We start from the raw sequence: 17,500 nt of genomic DNA, 5'->3' as shown, positions 1-17,500 counted from the left end.
AAGCTTTAAGACTGAAAAACACCAAACATGTCACCTACAACTCCAGTCCTGCTGCAGCTGTTAGACACACGCGCACACACACACACACACACACACACACACACACACACACACACACACACACACACACATGGTGTCAGCTGTTCAGTGTGAAAAGCTCTTAACATCCAGCATGTCTGAAATGTTCCCTCCTCCACCACTGCACAGTATCAACAGTTCGTTTCTCTCAGTGTCTCAGCTGCTGCGTCACTTTACAGCAGGTCCTCAGAGACAGGAAGTGACATCACACCCTCCAAGCTCTGGTCCACAACTAAGTTCACCCACTGGTTCTTACAACTAACTAACCCAGTAAATAACTAACTTTAATATCGTCCCTCCTGGTGGTTGGTGATTAGCCTCCACCTGTAAATATCACAGTGACAGAATGTGAGAGTATTCTGGTCATTTCAACCCGTTCTGAATAAAGCTTAGCACATAGGGAACAGATGGGGTCTGCGAACTGGTCTGTGAACTAGTCTCTGGTCCAGTCTCTGGTCTAGTCTCTGGTCTAGTCTGTGAACTAGTCTCTGGTCTAGTCTGTGAACTAGTCTCTGGTCCAGTCTCTGGTCTAGTCTGTGAACTAGTCTCTGGTCCAGTCTCTGGTCTAGTCTCTGGTCTAGTCTGTGAACTAGTCTCTGGTCCGGTCTCTGGTCTAGTCTCTGGTCTAGTCTGTGAACTAGTCTCTGGTCCGGTCTCTGGTCTAGTCTGTGAACTAGTCTCTGGTCCAGTCTCTGGTCTAGTCTGTGAACTAGTCTCTGGTCCAGTCTCTGGTCTAGTCTCTGGTCCAGTCTCTGGTCCAGTCTCTGGTCTAGTCTGTGAACTAGTCTCTGGTCCAGTCTCTGGTCTAGTCTCTGGTCTAGTCTGTGAACTAGTCTCTGGTCTAGTCTCTGGTCTAGTCTTTGAGAGCCCCTGGTTTGGAGCGTCTGTGCTGAATGAAGCAAGAAGCCAGTTTTACCAGGACAAAGTTTTTATTCTATTTACTCAGACACTGCACTGGACTAAAACCATGAAGCTTCTCTTTTTAATATTATCCTCAGTAATTCATATTCTTATCATTATAACACAAGCTGTAAGAAACCAAAGTCATAAAGACCAGAACCACCCTCAAAGTGTTTTTACAGGTACGTCTTTATCTCCTCCTCCATGAAGGCATGCATCAGAACTGAACACAGACATGACGGCTTCTCATCCAAATGATCAAAAACAGAAGAAATGATTCACAACACCAAAGAACAACAGCACATGTGCATTAGCAACAGCAATCATAATAATCCTCATTTCTTTCTTTTACAACCAAACATTAAGATCCTCAAAAATATTTTTCTGTAGACCCCCCCACCCGACAGGGTCTTTACAAAACATCGAGAAGAATTAAAAAGAAGTCAGTTGCATATGTGTCATTACTGTCGAGCAGTGGTGGGGGTGGGGGTTAGGTTAAGGGTCGGACATTTGCATCTTCAATCCAAAACTTCAAATTTGGGCACTTTAAAAAAAACAGCAGCTGTGACTGATGAAACATCAGCTGTTAAAACTGTTTTAATATAACTGCATAATTTCCACAAACATTCAGGTGACAACACGTCATCGTCTAAACGCGACCAGAAACGTCCACGAGGTTCAGATCATTGAAATCCATCAGACAATGAACAGAGTCAGAAGAAAGAAGTTTTCATAGTGAAGAAAACAAACTTTGTCTTTGTATCAAAATGGATTAAAATTCATCGTCACATGTTTCTGTTCACTGTGACGTGAGTTTGGCTGTTTGGGGCAGATACAGAAATAATATCCAGCAGATTTAAATCTACACATTTTTACCAAAAGTATAAATATTCAGTGTTTTTCGTTTGTCAGTTGACAATAAAACTCTTCACTTAAATTACTGAATATTTTCTGTCAATGGCCAGATGACCAAACTACAAAGTGAAAAACAGTCAGTGAATAATGTGAATTTAATGTAACAGATATGTAAATAATGATAAAAAGGCAACATGCAAAAAGATAAGAACATTACATTTCGGGACTTAATGGGCTCCTAAAATATTTATATATTCACTTTGCCTCTGAGCGGGTTAGGGTTAACGCTTTGCATAAAGTCTGGAGCAGGAGGAAACAGCTAGCCTGGCTCTGTGTACACCTATCATACACTAAGAACAATAAAGCTGATGATTAATCTGCACAAACAGAATCTGGGAAAACAACAGCTTCAGGTTTTAGGAATCATCTACTGAAAATATCTATTAATGAAAAATTGCTAAGCTAACATTAGGCTAATCACATCCTTATTATATCAATCTGAACATCTCAGCCTGAGAAACAGTGAATGAATTAATTTAACATTACTACAGTTGAATGTAGCTCAGATTAGTGAGAGGGGATCTATTCTGGCTCTTAGAGCTTCTTCATGATTCACAGTTTAAGAAATCCTCATTTATGTTCAGCTGCAGCTCCCAGTTGAGCCTGAATCAGCTAAAATTAGCTTGAGCTTCATTAAAACGTCATAAAGTAATTATATTAATGATGAGTGTTTGTTATGGTCATAATGACAAACTGCTGGTAAGTCACCTCTGATAAAGATGATGACATCAGATATCATAGTTTAATCCTGCTGAAACAGTTTGACCTTTAGCAGATGAGTCAATAATATGAAGCTAACATTAGCTAAGACATCAGATATCATAGTTTAATCCTGCTGCTGTCAGTCTGATCTTAAGCAGCTAAGCTGACGTTAGCTAACGTTAACTAACCTTTAGCAGCTGAGCTAATGATACGTAGCTCACATTAGCTAAAACAACAGACATCAGATATCATGATTCAATCCGGTTGAAGCTGTCAGTTTAACCTTTAACAGATGAGCTAACGATATGTAGCTAACTGAAAGATTCTGACTACAATTTATTATGCCAATGTTAGCTAACATTAGCTAATGTTAGCAAACATTCAAAGATCCTGTTCTTAACATGTTAATGTGATATAACAGTGATTCTGACTATAATTTATGATGCTAATGTTAGCTGTTGATCAATATGATCAGTACTCTGCTGTGTAGCTACAGTGTGCTGTGCTGGAGAATTAAACACTCAGACTCTTCTGCTGCTAAGAAAGACTGTCCTTACTAACTAATACTAATACTAAACACTAGTTTAGATAGTTAAACTTGACTAACTCACTCACAGCTGATCAAATCTAAAAAACAGAAGCTGCTAACACTGAGCTCCTGCTCCTCTTACAGTGCACAGCTGTGATGGGACATGCTATGGTTTAATAGTCATTATCATATGTATTTATATAGTGGCTGCAGTGTCAGTAAAGTATTCTCCTGAAACCTTCTGTCAACAAAGAAACAACATCAGGCAACATGTGCGTTAAATAAACCAGCGAGCAAGACGACGAAGGTCAATAAACAGCTTCAGTACAAAGAGAGAAAGTTTTCTTATCACAAATTGACATCAAGGTTTTTCATGATGGCGGTTCAGATTCAGGTGTGTTCACGTTTCTGTACAGCAGAGAGGAAGGAAGTCAGCTCCGACTGAAATGTCAAGTAGAAAACTAGTTTATACAGACAGGACCTGAACGCAGCAGGAGTCACATGACCCATCAGATCAGCATGCAGAGAAAACACAGCTGGTCCATGCACTCACACAGATACCGAACATGCTGAGGGCTTTCCTGGTGTCATCGCTCCACATCAGTCCACATCAGTCCACATCGGTCCACATCAGTCCACATCGGTCCACATCAGTCCACATCAGTCCACATCGCTCCACATCGGTCCACATCAGTCCACATCGCTCCACATCGCTCCACATCGTTCCACATCGGTCCACATCGGTCCACATCGCTCCACATCGCTCCACATCGTTCCACATCAGTCCACATCGTTCCACATCAGTCCACATCGGTCCACATCAGTCCACATCGGTCCACATCGGTCCACATCAGTCCACATCGTTCCACATCAGTCCACATCGCTCCACATCAGTCCACATCAGTCCACATCAGTCCACATCGGTCCACATCGGTCCACATCGGTCCACATCGGTCCACATCAGTCCACATCGTTCCACATCGGTCCACATCGTTCCACATCAGTCCACATCAGTCCACATCGTTCCACATCGGTCCACATCGTTCCACATCAGTCCACATCAGTCCACATCAGTCCACATCGCTCCACATCAGTCCACATCGGTCCACATCGTTCCACATCAGTCCACATCAGTCCACATCAGTCCACATCGCTCCACATCAGTCCACATCGCTCCACATCAGTCCACATCGGTCCACATCGCTCCACAGTGAGCCGCAAATACAAAACCTCTAAACCTCTAATCAGCTGATTAAAGGAAACATCATCAGTTCAGGAAAAACGTTTGTTCACCATGTCACGTAGACCTGATCCAGAACCACTTTAAGACCTCGACTCTCCTCAGTCTCTCAGATTCAGATTTTTACAAATAAAAAGTCAAATTTAAATAATAAATGAAGTTATGAACAAACAAAAATAAATTGTATCAATAAATATGAAAAATAAATAATGAAAAATAAAAAGTAAACAGAAATAAAATAAGAAGAATACAACTTAAACAAAATAATCACATTTACAATAAAATTAAGTAAATACATTTTTTTAAAATAGGATAATCCGAGTCCTTTCAAAACACATATTTTAAATGTTCATATTATATTCAGTTCACTTTAGTTCAGTCATATTTTCCACTTCGATGACTTAAAAATGATTAAAAATCAAATGTATGACTCTATAATAATACAATCCACGCCAGTGCCAGTTTATTAGGAACACTTCGTTAGAGTCGTTGATTCACTGATGATCACTGGAGGATGTAGTTTGTGCTGCTGTTGAACCGTATTGTGTTTGTGTTGTTGTACATATTTAGTCCGTCCCATTCAAATCAATGAGAGTAGACTAAACAACAGACTGACCTCTTTGTATATTGTTTGTAATACAGCAGCACAAACAGCACTTGTTCCTAATAAACTGACTCTGAGTTTGTGTGACCTCGTCCTTCACACAACATCACAGACATAGTTTTAATCTTGGATTTAAATGTTGTTTTGGCCCCGAAGAAATATGTGATCACCCAGACTGAACATCTGTGACCATGACAATAAATCTGAAGATCCGACCTGCTGCTGGATGGGTTTCAGTTTATCATCCTAGTTTCCCCTCGGGCTGAAGGAACATGACGAGTTTCAAACATGAAAATGTTCGTGTGAATCACCATCAGGTGACGACGGATTGTCGAGGCCACAAAGTGAAATCTGGACATTTCAGTCACAGCAGCTCACACAGTGTATCAGGAGAAATCTGAACAACATTCACGTCAGTCAGGTTTAACGTCTAAAAAACAGAATCTCATTTATTAATAAATGAGACATATAAACCACGAGTGCTGTAATATAAGCTCTGGACCATTTAATACTCACTGACTGAGGTCCTGTATTTAACATACTCTTCATGAAACACCTGAAGGACTGAAACACCTGTGAAATGCTCTCCATGAGAGGACGCTCCCCACTGACTGGATCAGGGCAAACATATCATAATATAATGTATTGTATTATATATTATTATATATATTATATCCTGTTTATTTCACACAGGTAGAAATAGAAAGTGAGAGGTTGCAGGAATAAATAGCTCTGGAAGACTTTTAGTCCAACTCCTTCACCAGATAAAAAACCACAGACACCAAGGACTTAAAGGTACTATATGTATGTTTTTTCCATTGCTACATAGCTAACGTTAGCATTAGCAGCTGTTTCCTCACCAGTCTAGGAGAAACATTGTGAGTTCAGCATCAAACTTAATTCCTTTACTCATCAACATCTGTCTCCAGAGGTGGAAACAAACATAGTTGTTAACTCTTGTCTCTGTCACGTCTTTTCTGCTACTGATGAAGATGAAGAATTAGCTGAGTATCCTCTTCCACCATCATCACCACCATGTTCAGCAGCAGAGAAAACTTACATATAGCCCCTTGAACAACATCATTTTATGTGATGAGAAAGTTGTAAGCTTGTCTTTGACCAGAACATGTTATAGCAGAGGTAACCAGGCTACAGTCAACTAAAACCAGCTAACTCTTAGCTGGTTAGCTAACGAGATTAACATATCAATCAAACAGTTTTGGACTTGTTGCTTTTCTTCACTTTTGCTAAAGCTAGGCTAACAGTTTCCATCTGCTTTCCCTCAGTGTTTGAGCTATGCTAGGCTAAATTGACTAAGGTGACATGGTGAACAGTGTGGTTCCTAAAACGTCAAACGTCTCCTTTAAACTCATTCAGAATAAATAAATCTACGTTAGCTTCAGCTTCTTTGTTCTAAGACATAAAATGTGACACAGGATTTAAAAACAGCGACGATTTGAATGTGTCTCATTAAAGATGATCAGCTGAAGTGCTGCCGCCTTCTCCTCTCTGATGTTTCTTTGCTGGAGTAAAAATCTTCATAAAAGAAAACTTCCCAGGTGAGTTAGCTTAGCGTGTTCGGATTCATGTTTCCTGCCACCAAGGGAAACAATCAGATCTAACCCGTCACTTCAAACGAGGACACACGATGCAGCTGCCACCCCCCGCTGCCTGAGTGTGTGTTGGTGATGGGGTCGTCGACCTCCGACCCCAAACCCCTGCCGTCCTCCTGGCGCCGGGGGGGGGGGGGATTGTTGTTATCTAGAGCGCTGACACCCGGACGATGTTGGTCTGGGAGTAGTTGGAGCTGGCCGATTCATCACCTTCAGGCGTGGTGCCGGGTGGCGTGGGCATGCTGATGACGGCGGCAGTGATGTATGGCTGGTCACAGTTCAGAGGAACCGTCTCCTCGAATTTGGCGTTCAGACTGGAACGACTGGAACGACTAGAGAAGAAGAAAAAGCAGTAATGTAGTGATGAGTGAGACATGAGTCAGTGTAATGTGTCTCTGTGAGTTGTTTTTACCTATAGCTGGTGGACATGAAGACACAGAGACTCTGAGACACTGAGACTCTGAGACACAGAGACTCTGAGACACTGAGACTCTGAGACACAGAGACACTGAGACTCTGAGACACTGAGACTCTGAGACACAGAGACACTGAGACTCTGAGACACTGAGACTCTGAGACACAGACTTTGAGACACTGAGACTCTGAGACACAGAGACACTGAGACTCTGAGACACAGACTCTGAGACACAGAGACACTGAGACACAGAGACACTGAGACTCTGAGACACAGAGACTCTGAGACACTGAGACTCTGAGACACAGAGACACTGAGACTCTGAGACACTGAGACTCTGAGACACAGACTCTGAGACACTGAGACTCTGAGACACAGAGACACTGAGACTCTGAGACACAGACTCTGAGACACTGAGACTCTGAGACACAGATACACTGAGACTCTGAGACACTGAGACACTGAGACACTGAGACTCTGAGACACAGACTCTGAGACACTGAGACACAGAGACACTGAGACTCTGAGACACAGATACACTGAGACTCTGAGACACTGAGACACTGAGACACTGAGACTCTGAGACACTGAGACTCTGAGACACTGAGACACAGATACACTGAGACTCTGAGACACAGACTCTGAGACACTGAGACTCTGAGACACAGAGACACTGAGACACTGAGACTCTGAGACACTGAGACTCTGAGACACTGAGACACAGAGACTCTGAGACACTGAGACTCTGAGACTCTGAGACACAGAGACTCTGAGACACAGAGACTCTGAGACACTGAGACACAGAGACACAGAGACACTGAGACTCTGAGACACAGACTCTGAGACACTGAGACTCTGAGACACTGAGACTCTGAGACACTGAGACTCTGAGACACAGACTTTGAGACACTGAGACTCTGAGACACAGAGACACTGAGACTCTGAGACACAGACTCTGAGACACAGAGACACTGAGACACAGAGACACTGAGACTCTGAGACACAGAGACTCTGAGACACTGAGACTCTGAGACACAGAGACACTGAGACTCTGAGACACTGAGACTCTGAGACACAGACTCTGAGACACTGAGACTCTGAGACACAGAGACACTGAGACTCTGAGACACAGACTCTGAGACACTGAGACTCTGAGACACAGATACACTGAGACTCTGAGACACTGAGACACTGAGACACTGAGACTCTGAGACACAGACTCTGAGACACTGAGACACAGAGACACTGAGACTCTGAGACACAGATACACTGAGACTCTGAGACACTGAGACACTGAGACACTGAGACTCTGAGACACTGAGACTCTGAGACACTGAGACACAGATACACTGAGACTCTGAGACACAGACTCTGAGACACTGAGACTCTGAGACACAGAGACACTGAGACACTGAGACTCTGAGACACTGAGACTCTGAGACACTGAGACACAGAGACTCTGAGACACTGAGACTCTGAGACTCTGAGACACAGAGACTCTGAGACACAGAGACTCTGAGACACTGAGACACAGAGACACAGAGACACTGAGACTCTGAGACACAGACTCTGAGACACTGAGACTCTGAGACACTGAGACTCTGAGACACTGAGACTCTGAGACACAGACTCTGAGACACTGAGACTCTGAGACACTGAGACTCTGAGACACTGAGACACAGAGACACTAAGACACAGAGACACTAAGACACAGAGACTCTGAGACACAGACTCTGAGACACTGAGACTCTGAGACACTGAGACTCTGAGACACTGAGACACGAGACACTAAGACACTGAGACACTAAGACACTGAGACTCTGAGACACTGAGACACTGGATACTGACCCAGGACCATGTGACTCACCAGGTCCAGGCTCAGTGATCAGCTATATGGTCTGTTACTTGCGTGAGTATTTAACTGTCCTCGGATGGACAGCTTCATAAGTGATGATATGAACTGAATCGGAGGCCGGAGGAGGATCTCACAGAGGAGCCTCTTTCCCAGCTGTCCATGTTTAGGAGAACGTTCCCAGAGCTCTCAGACCTCCCACAGCTGGACATATTCTGGATTCCTGCTCTCTTACTCTACATGGGAATACACTGTCACATGATCTCTGGTCCCAAGTGTTTATATACAGTGTGTGTGTGTGTGTGTGTGTGTGTGTGTGTGTGTGTGTGTGTGTGTGTGGCTCGTACTGTCAGTGTTTATAACCTCATTCAGTGTATTTATAAGTTCAGTTACATCAAACGTCTGCTTCTCAGTTCTTCTATAAAAGGAACATTTGTTTTTTCAAACCCCTTCTTTTAAAAATCATATTCAGATTTAACATTAAACTTCAGTAAAGAAGCTTCTGGGAGAAAAAACAGAAGGCCATTATAGTTTCCTGCCCTGCTATCTGATTGGCTGTCAGCTGTCTGTCTTCATTCTAAGTGAAAGCTCAGGCTTTAGTAAACTGCAGGTAACCATAGTAACAGGACTGGTGTTTCCCACTGCTTTACCACTAAATTACTCAAAGTCCTCAAGCGTCATTAATACTATCTCAACAACTTCTAAGGAGGTATGCTACTTCTATGGGGACTAAAACCTGAACAGGGACTTCTAAAACCTTCTCAAGAACCTCTGAAACCCCAACACCTGCTCAAGGATGACTGGATAGATAACCTGCAGCTCCTCAAGTTCCTCTAAAACCTCATTAGGCACTGTCTTAGAACCTCATCAAGGTCGTCTAATATCTCCCTAAGGGCTTTTGCAACGTCATCAAGAACCTCTAGAACCTCTGAACCACCTCAGACCTCCTTACGCAGCTCCATAACCTTCTCAGTTCCCTCTAATATTTCATTAAGGACCTCTGCAGCCTCCTTAGTGACCCCTGAATCCGCTTTAAGACCTCTTAACCCCTCACAAGGAACTCTAAAACCTGAAGACTCATAGTTCTTCCTCTATGAATCTTGTAACTTACTTCAAAACCTCCATAAAGGTTTGCTGTCTCGACAAGTTCAACTAAAACTTTTTTAATGTCCTTTCCAAACTCCCGAGTGATGTCTTGAACCTCCCGAGACCTCAACAACCTTCTCAGTGAACTCTGAAACCTCCTTAAATATTTTTTGAATCTTCTCAGGGATCCCGAGAAACATTGACCTCAATAAGTGTCCTACCTGTTGGTGAGTGGCCTCTCCCTGATCTGGATGGTACTCAGCTCCTGGATACTGCCCTGCATACCCACAGATATGTTGGAGTTCGGGACATTGAAGGTCTTCCTCTTCCTGCGGGAGCAGCAGGAGCTGAAGCCATGAGATGAGGAGGAGGCAATGGAGGAAGAACGAGAAACCTGCTTCACCAGAGTCACCTCCCTGCAGCTCGCCTCGTACGTCTTCTCGTCCACAAACTCATGGTTCTGAGGATCATGAGCGAGACATTACAGGATGGCAAGAGGTTTTAAGTCAGTGTGTGTGTGTGTGTGTGAGCTCACCGTGGTCTTCTCCAGACAGTGCAGGAGGTGATGATGATGCACCTCAAAGTTGGGGTTGGTATTACACACCAGCGCCTGTCCTGCTTCCTTGGACGCCTTCAGGGCACAAACAGAAATCACATGACCAAATAGTGAGTCTACTATTGGACAGAACCACAGAACAAAGAGGGGCCACTCCACTGCGACACACCTGGATAGGGCTAACCTTCTGCTAATACTGTTGAAAGAACATTTAGAGCGGTCCGTTTGTTTTTTACCCACAGTACCCTTCTGTTTCAGATTTAGTCAGAAAATCGGAGGTTGCTCACTGGTTCAAACTCAGGCCACCGACAGCAGCTGTGCAGCAGCTTCTTAATGTGTTTTTGTTTCTGCTTGTTTATTTGTTCTGACTCCAGCCTCATTTGAGCCAAGACAGCCACCGTACCCACGTTGTTGCTATGGGGTTCAGACCGAATGTGATGCAGGTGGATAGACAGAGGGACTGAGGACTCTGGGATCACGGGGTAAAGAGCTCAGGTACTGACACACATCACACCTGAAATTCCTAAAGTCAGTCGTGGATGTTACGCCTGTGGCCCCTGAAGGAAGTCCTGACCCATACTCCTGTGAACACACCTCACTCCCACAGACCCCAACGGAGCTCCCAAACCTTACTCCTATTCAGAAAGCTTCAATCCTGAGGATCCTCTTAAGGACTATAATAATATTGAAAGCGACACACCTCCAACCTGGGAACCCTAAAAGAAGTGACATGTCTTAAAGTGCTTAAAGTAAGTCATGAAGTTCACTTTCGGAAACCCTGAAGAAAGAAATGAATCTTACTCCTGTCGGCCTTTGTAGGAACTGTAAAAGGGGGAAACTTACTCATGGGGACTACCCTCTTCCTACTGGTTTGCAGTCCTGGGGCCACCAGTAGTAAACCCTGACTGCTAGTCTGGATTAACATTTGTCCCAGACCTCTCTGTACTCCTCTCAGATGACTCTGAGTAAGACATATTTTAATTGTTCCTATAAAGGTCAGAGTTCATCGAGTACCACCGCCCTCCATCTGTCACGTCTGCGTCGCATTGACTCTGCTCCCCTGCATGCTGCCAGGCTGGCTGATTAACATGCAGCTCTGCCCAATCTCATTCCTCCACACAGTGATGAAATCCAAGACGCGTAGTGATGATGTAATGAGCAGTCAGTCGGCAGCCGAGCCACACGGTCCAACCAAAACACAGAAGAAGAAGAAGCAAAGACAGAGCAGAGAGGAAGACAGGAGCTGAGAGGTGGAGGTGTTTTTGTAGACAATGCTGTTTCCTGTTGGTGAGATTAGACCCTCAGGTCATGCACAAGTGGGTTAGTGGGATGGATTAAGGTTGAAAGGATGAATACATGAATTCTGTCTTCATGTGCAAACAAATGAACGAAAGAAGAAATGATGGTGAAAGTGAGAGAGTTATGCAGCCACAGACAGAGAGTAAAGTGATGGAGACAGTTCAACTGTAACAGTTTCCTGTTTGTTAGGGACATTAACTCCAGATCCAGAATCTCCATCAGATTGAAAACCAAACAAACACAGTCAGCCTACCTCAGGATCAGTGTGTTTACCTGTGTGTGCAGAGGCATCGTTTCTCTGATCTAATGGTTAAGGTTTGGTTTGGTTTCAAAACAAAACTAGTTGGTTATGATTAGGGAAGGATGGTTTAAATACAACCACTTTGTTTTGATTCAGTTGGTGGAAAACGAAAGGCAGCTGCCTCCAGTATTAAAGTCAAACCCCTTGATGATGCAGGTGTTTTCGTTTTAAAACTCTTTCGCTACATTTTTTCCTCCCGTCCACATGCAGTTCTCCAACCCTGAAATCGAGACTTTTGGAAACTCTGCTGGACCCGTTTTATTTTAAAAATTCTGGGGTTGTGTTTTACTTTAAAAAAAACTCTGGGGTTGTGTTTTATTTTGAAGACTCTGGGGTTGCGTTTTACTTTGAAAAAACTCTGGGGTTGTGTTTTATTCTGAAAACTCTGGGGCTGCGTTTTACTTTGAAAAAACTCTGGGGTTGTGTTTTATTCTGAAAACTCTGGGGCTGTGTTTTATTTTAAAACTCTGGGGTTTTGTTTTCTTTTGAAGACTCTAGGGTTGTGTTTTACTTTGAAAAAACTCTGGGGTTGTGTTTTATTTTAAAAACTCTGGGGTTGTGTTTTATTTTGAAAAAACTCTGAGGTTGTGTTTTATTTAGAAAAAACTCGGGTTGTGTTTTACTTTGAAAAAACTCTGTGGTTGTGTTTTATTTTGGAGAATATGGGGTTGTGTTTTACTTTGAAAAAACTCTGGGGTTGTGTTTTATTCTGAAAACTCTGGGGCTGTGTTTTATTTTGAAAACTCCGGGGTTGTGTTTTCTTTTGAGGACTCCGGGGTTGTGTTTTACTTTGAAAAAACTCTGGGGTTGTGTTTTATTTTGAAAAAACTCTGAGGTTGTGTTTTATTTTGAAAACCCTGTCTGGACGGAGATCGATTTAGTTTGAAAACACTGTTTTAAAATGAAAATGTAGAAGTGTGGACGCATCCTGGAGGAACGCAGGAACTGGTGTGTCTATAGAACTGGTTCTGTAGAGCTGAGAGTCTTTTTCCACACTAAAGCAGACGTTCAGTTAATGTCACATATATATCAAATGATGAAAATGATTCCTTTGGTTTTGGTTTTGAGAACACGTCATATATTTAAGTGTTTTAAGTAAAGCTGTCCCTGTTGAACAGACAGAGACAGACAGAGACAGAGAGACACCTGTGAATGAAGACAGAGGACACAGCTGCATGAGGAGGTAAACAGCCAATCAGCATTCAGCATCCAGCATGCAGCAGCCTGCAGTGTTAGCTCACGGCTCGACAAGAGAAAGAAAAGATGGAGGAAAGAGGAAATCAAAGGATGAAGAACATCAGCACCACCCGACGACGAGCGCAGGTCAGAGGTTACCTCCTGATCCGGGTCAACCAGCAGCCGGTTGCATTTGTACTGCATATAAGCTTTAGCTCCTCCGCTCTTCACTGCATGGATTCTAGCAAGCCTGGTTTTCTGTGTGTGAACACATACACATGTCCATTTAGCCTGTATGTGTGTGTGTGTGTGTGTGTGTGTGTGAAAGCTGAGCAAAGCAGCAGAGCGTTTATGAAGCAGCACGATGGAGAACAGAAACACTCAGAGGACAGACTCGCTCTTCAGATGTCTGACTGGAGGAAACGAGAAACTTAAACGTTACAGATCTGTTTCATTAACAGATCGATCATACACAGCTGCTGAAGTGCTGAGAAATGAATTAGTCAAATCTTCTGCCAACAAGATGAGAAGTCGCACAAAAAGGATTAAAACAATAACAAAAACCAAGTCGTGTGAACAAGATGATGTCTGTGTGTAATAATAATTTAACAGAAGAAGAATCTGTTCTTACAGGACGATGATTTATGTGAATAAGATGGAGCACATATATTGATCTGGTGTAAACTGGACACCCCCCCCCCGGGATAAAAAGAGCCTCTGTGGGGGGGTGAAGCCCTGGACTCAGCTTCCTCTCTGTCCTCCTGTGGATTGCACAGAAGCCCAGAGTCTAAAGGAAGTTTGTTTCTCTTCCTGATGAATCAGCTGATGAATCAGTATCTGAACCTGAGCTGCTCAGTGAAGCTCGTTAACGTCAGACTCACTTCCTGTCCGACAAACTGTGGTCCAACAGCAGAACCTCCGAGGATGGAGGACGCGAAGACAAGTGACACATGAAGAAGACATTTTCAAAATGGAGGAACCCCTTATAACACATTATCATTACATTAAGCTGTTGACAAAGAGCTGCCCTCTAGTGGATGAACTGTTTAACATCAGAGCTTATGTAAAGGAGGAGGAGGAGGAGGAGGAGGAGGAGGAGGAGGAGGAGCAGTTAGTTACATTATTTAAAATGGATGAATCTATCTTCATCAGTAAAGGTTCGACTCTGTTCTCTCACAGCCTCCTATCACACACTCACACACACTTCAGTCCGTCAGTTGACACACCGTGAACACAGGAAGTGACCTGGTTCCTCATGGTCACACTGTCAACATGTACCCCCCTCAGACTCCCCCTCACTCACTGATGATGTTTAGGCACTGAAGTAAAGACCAGCAGAGTGTGTATCAGTGTGTGTATCAGTGTGTGTATCAGAGTGTGTATCAGAGTGTGTATCAGAGTGTGTATCAGAGTGTGTATCAGTGTGTGTATCAGAGTGTGTATCAGTGTGTGTATCAGTGTGTGTTGGGTGTGTATCAGTGTGTGTATCAGTATGTGTATCAGAGTGTGTATCAGTGTGTGTATCAGTGTGTGTATCAGTGTGTGTATCAGTGTGTGTATCAGAGTGTGTATCAGAGTGTGTATCAGTGTGTGTATCAGAGTGTGTATCAGTGTGTGTATCAGTGTGTGTTGGGTGTGTATCAGTGTGTGTATCAGTATGTGTATCAGAGTGTGTATCAGTGTGTGTATCAGTGTGTGTATCAGAGTGTGTATCAGAGTGTGTATCAGTGTGTGTATCAGTATGTGTATCAGAGTGTGTATCAGAGTGTGTATCAGTGTGTGTATCAGTGTGTGTATCAGAGTGTGTATCAGTGTGTGTATCAGAGTGTGTATCAGTGTGTGTATCAGTGTGTGTTGGGTGTGTATCAGTGTGTGTATCAGTATGTGTATCAGAGTGTGTATCAGTGTGTGTATCAGTATGTGTATCAGTGTGTGTTCAGAGTGTGTATCAGTGTGTGTATCAGTGTGTGTTGAGTGTGTATCAGTGTGTGTATCAGTATGTGTATCAGAGTGTGTATCAGTGTGTGTATCAGTATGTGTATCAGAGTGTGTATCAGTGTGTGTATCAGAGTGTGTATCAGTATGTGTATCAGTGTGTATATCAGTATGTGTATCAGAGTGTGTATCAGTGCGTGTATCAGTGTATGTTCAGAGTGTGTATCAGTGTGTGTGTATCAGAGTGTGTATCAGTGTGTGTTCAGAGTGTGTATCAGTGTGTGTTGAGTGTGTATCAGTGTGTGTATCAGTGTGTGTTCAGTGTGTGTATCAGTGTGTGTGTATCAGAGTGTTTCAGTGTGTGTATCAGTGTGTGTATCAGTGTGTGTATCAGTGTGTGTGTATCAGTGTGTGTTCAGAGTGTGTATCAGTGTGTGTTGAGTGTGTATCAGTGTGTGTATCAGTGTGTGTTCAGTGTGTGTATCAGTGTGTGTATCAGTTTATCAGAGTGTGTGTATCAGTGTGTGTTCAGAGTGTGTGTATCAGTGTGTTCAGTGTGAGGGTATCAGAGTGTGTTTATAAGTGTGTTCAGAGTCTGTGTATCAGAGTGTGTGTATCAGTGGGTTTAGCGTGTGTGTATCAGAGTGTGTGTATCAGTGTGTGTGTATCAGTGTGTGTGTATCAGTGTGTGTATCAGAGTGTGTGTATCAGTGTGTTCAGAGTGTGTGTATCAGTGTATGTGTATCAGTGTGTGTATCAGTGTGTGTATCAGTGTGTGTATCAGTGTGTGTATCAGTGTGTGTATCAGTGTGTTCAGAGTGTGTGTATCAGTGTGTGTATAGTGTGTGTATCAGTGTTTGTAGAGTGTGTGTATCAGTGTGTGTATCAGTGTGTTCAGAGTGTGTGTATCAGTGTGTTCAGAGTGTGTGTATCAGAGTGTGTGTATCAGTGTGTTCAGAGTGTGTGTATCAGAGTGTGTGTATCAGAGTGTGTGTATCAGTGTGTGTGTATCAGTGTGTTCAGAGTGTGTGTATCAGTGTGTTCAGAGTGTGTGTATCAGAGTGTGTGTATCAGTGTGTGTGTATCAGAGTGTGTGTATCAGAGTGTGTGTATCAGTGTGTGTGTATCAGTGTGTTCAGAGTGTGTGTATCAGTGTGTGTGTGTATCAGTGTGTTCAGAGTGTGTGTATCAGTGTGTGTGTATCAGTGTGTTCAGAGTGTGTGTATCAGTGTGTGTGTGTATCAGTGTGTTCAGAGTGCGTGTATCAGTGTGTGTGTGTATCAGTGTGTTCAGAGTGTGTGTATCAGTGTGTGTGTGTATCAGTGTGTGTGTGTATCAGTGTGTTCACAGTGTGTATATCAGTGTGTGTGTGTGTATCAGTGTGTTCAGAGTGTGTGTATCAGTGTGTGTGTGTATCAGTGTGTTCAGCGTGTGTGTATCAGTGTGTTCAGAGTGGGTGTATCAGAGTGTGTGTATCAGTGTGTGTGTGTATCAGTGTGTTCAGAGTGTGTGTATCAGTGTGTGTGTGTATCAGTGTGTTCAGAGTGTGTGTATCAGTGTGTGTGTGTATCAGTGTGTTCAGAGTGTGTGTATCAGTGTGTGTGTGTATCAGTGTGTTCACAGTGTGTGTATCAGTGTGTGTGTGTATCAGTGTGTTCAGAGTGTGTGTATCAGTGTGTTCAGAGTGTGTGTATCAGTGTGTTCAGAGTGTGTGTATCAGTGTGTTCAGAGTGTGTGTATCAGTGTGTGTGTGTATCAGTGTGTTCACAGTGTGTGTATCAGTGTGTGTGTATCAGTGTGTTCACAGTGTGTGTATCAGTGTGTGTGTGTATCAGTGTGTTCAGAGTGTGTGTATCAGTGTGTGTGTGTATCAGTGTGTGTGTGTGTATCAGTGTGTTCACAGTGTGTGTATCAGTGTGTGTGTGTATCAGTGTGTTCACAGTGTGTGTATCAGTGTGTGTGTGTATCAGTGTGTGTGTGTGTATCAGTGTGTTCAGAGTGTGTGTATCAGTGTGTTCAGAGTGTGTGTATCAGTGTGTTCAGAGTGTGTGTATCAGTGTGTGTGTGTATCAGTGTGTTCACAGTGTGTGTATCAGTGTGTGTGTGTATCAGTGTGTTCAGAGTGTGTGTATCAGTGTGTGTGTGTATCAGTGTGTTCACAGTGTGTATATCAGTGTGTGTGTGTATCAGTGTGTTCAGAGTGTGTGTGTATCAGTGTGTTCAGAGTGTGTGTATCAGTGTGTGTGTGTATCAGTGTGTTCACAGTGTGTGTATCAGTGTGTGTGTGTATCAGTGTGTT

General features: G+C 43.3%; 1 protein-coding gene across 1 annotated transcript in view; it reads right to left on the bottom strand.

The window, feature by feature from the left end:
- The window catches only part of LOC130163648 (potassium voltage-gated channel subfamily D member 2-like), a 49,729-nt gene that overhangs the window by 356 nt on the left and 31,873 nt on the right, over positions 1-17,500 (bottom strand). Inside the window, exons 3-5 of the mRNA XM_056367981.1 lie at positions 10,470-10,565; positions 10,156-10,394; positions 1-6,913 (exon numbers count right to left, since the gene is read on the bottom strand). The exon at positions 1-6,913 is cut by the window's left edge and continues 356 nt beyond it. Of these exons, the coding sequence (XP_056223956.1) occupies positions 6,730-6,913; positions 10,156-10,394; positions 10,470-10,565 (519 nt within the window). The 3' untranslated portion in view covers positions 1-6,729. The remainder of the gene's footprint in view (positions 6,914-10,155; positions 10,395-10,469; positions 10,566-17,500) is intronic.

The sequence above is a fragment of the Seriola aureovittata genome, chromosome 22 (genome assembly GCF_021018895.1).
Source record: "Seriola aureovittata isolate HTS-2021-v1 ecotype China chromosome 22, ASM2101889v1, whole genome shotgun sequence".
Classification (NCBI taxonomy): domain Eukaryota; kingdom Metazoa; phylum Chordata; class Actinopteri; order Carangiformes; family Carangidae; genus Seriola; species Seriola aureovittata.
Note: the sequence above shows the minus strand (reverse complement) of the source record. Positions and strands in the feature narration are given on the sequence as shown.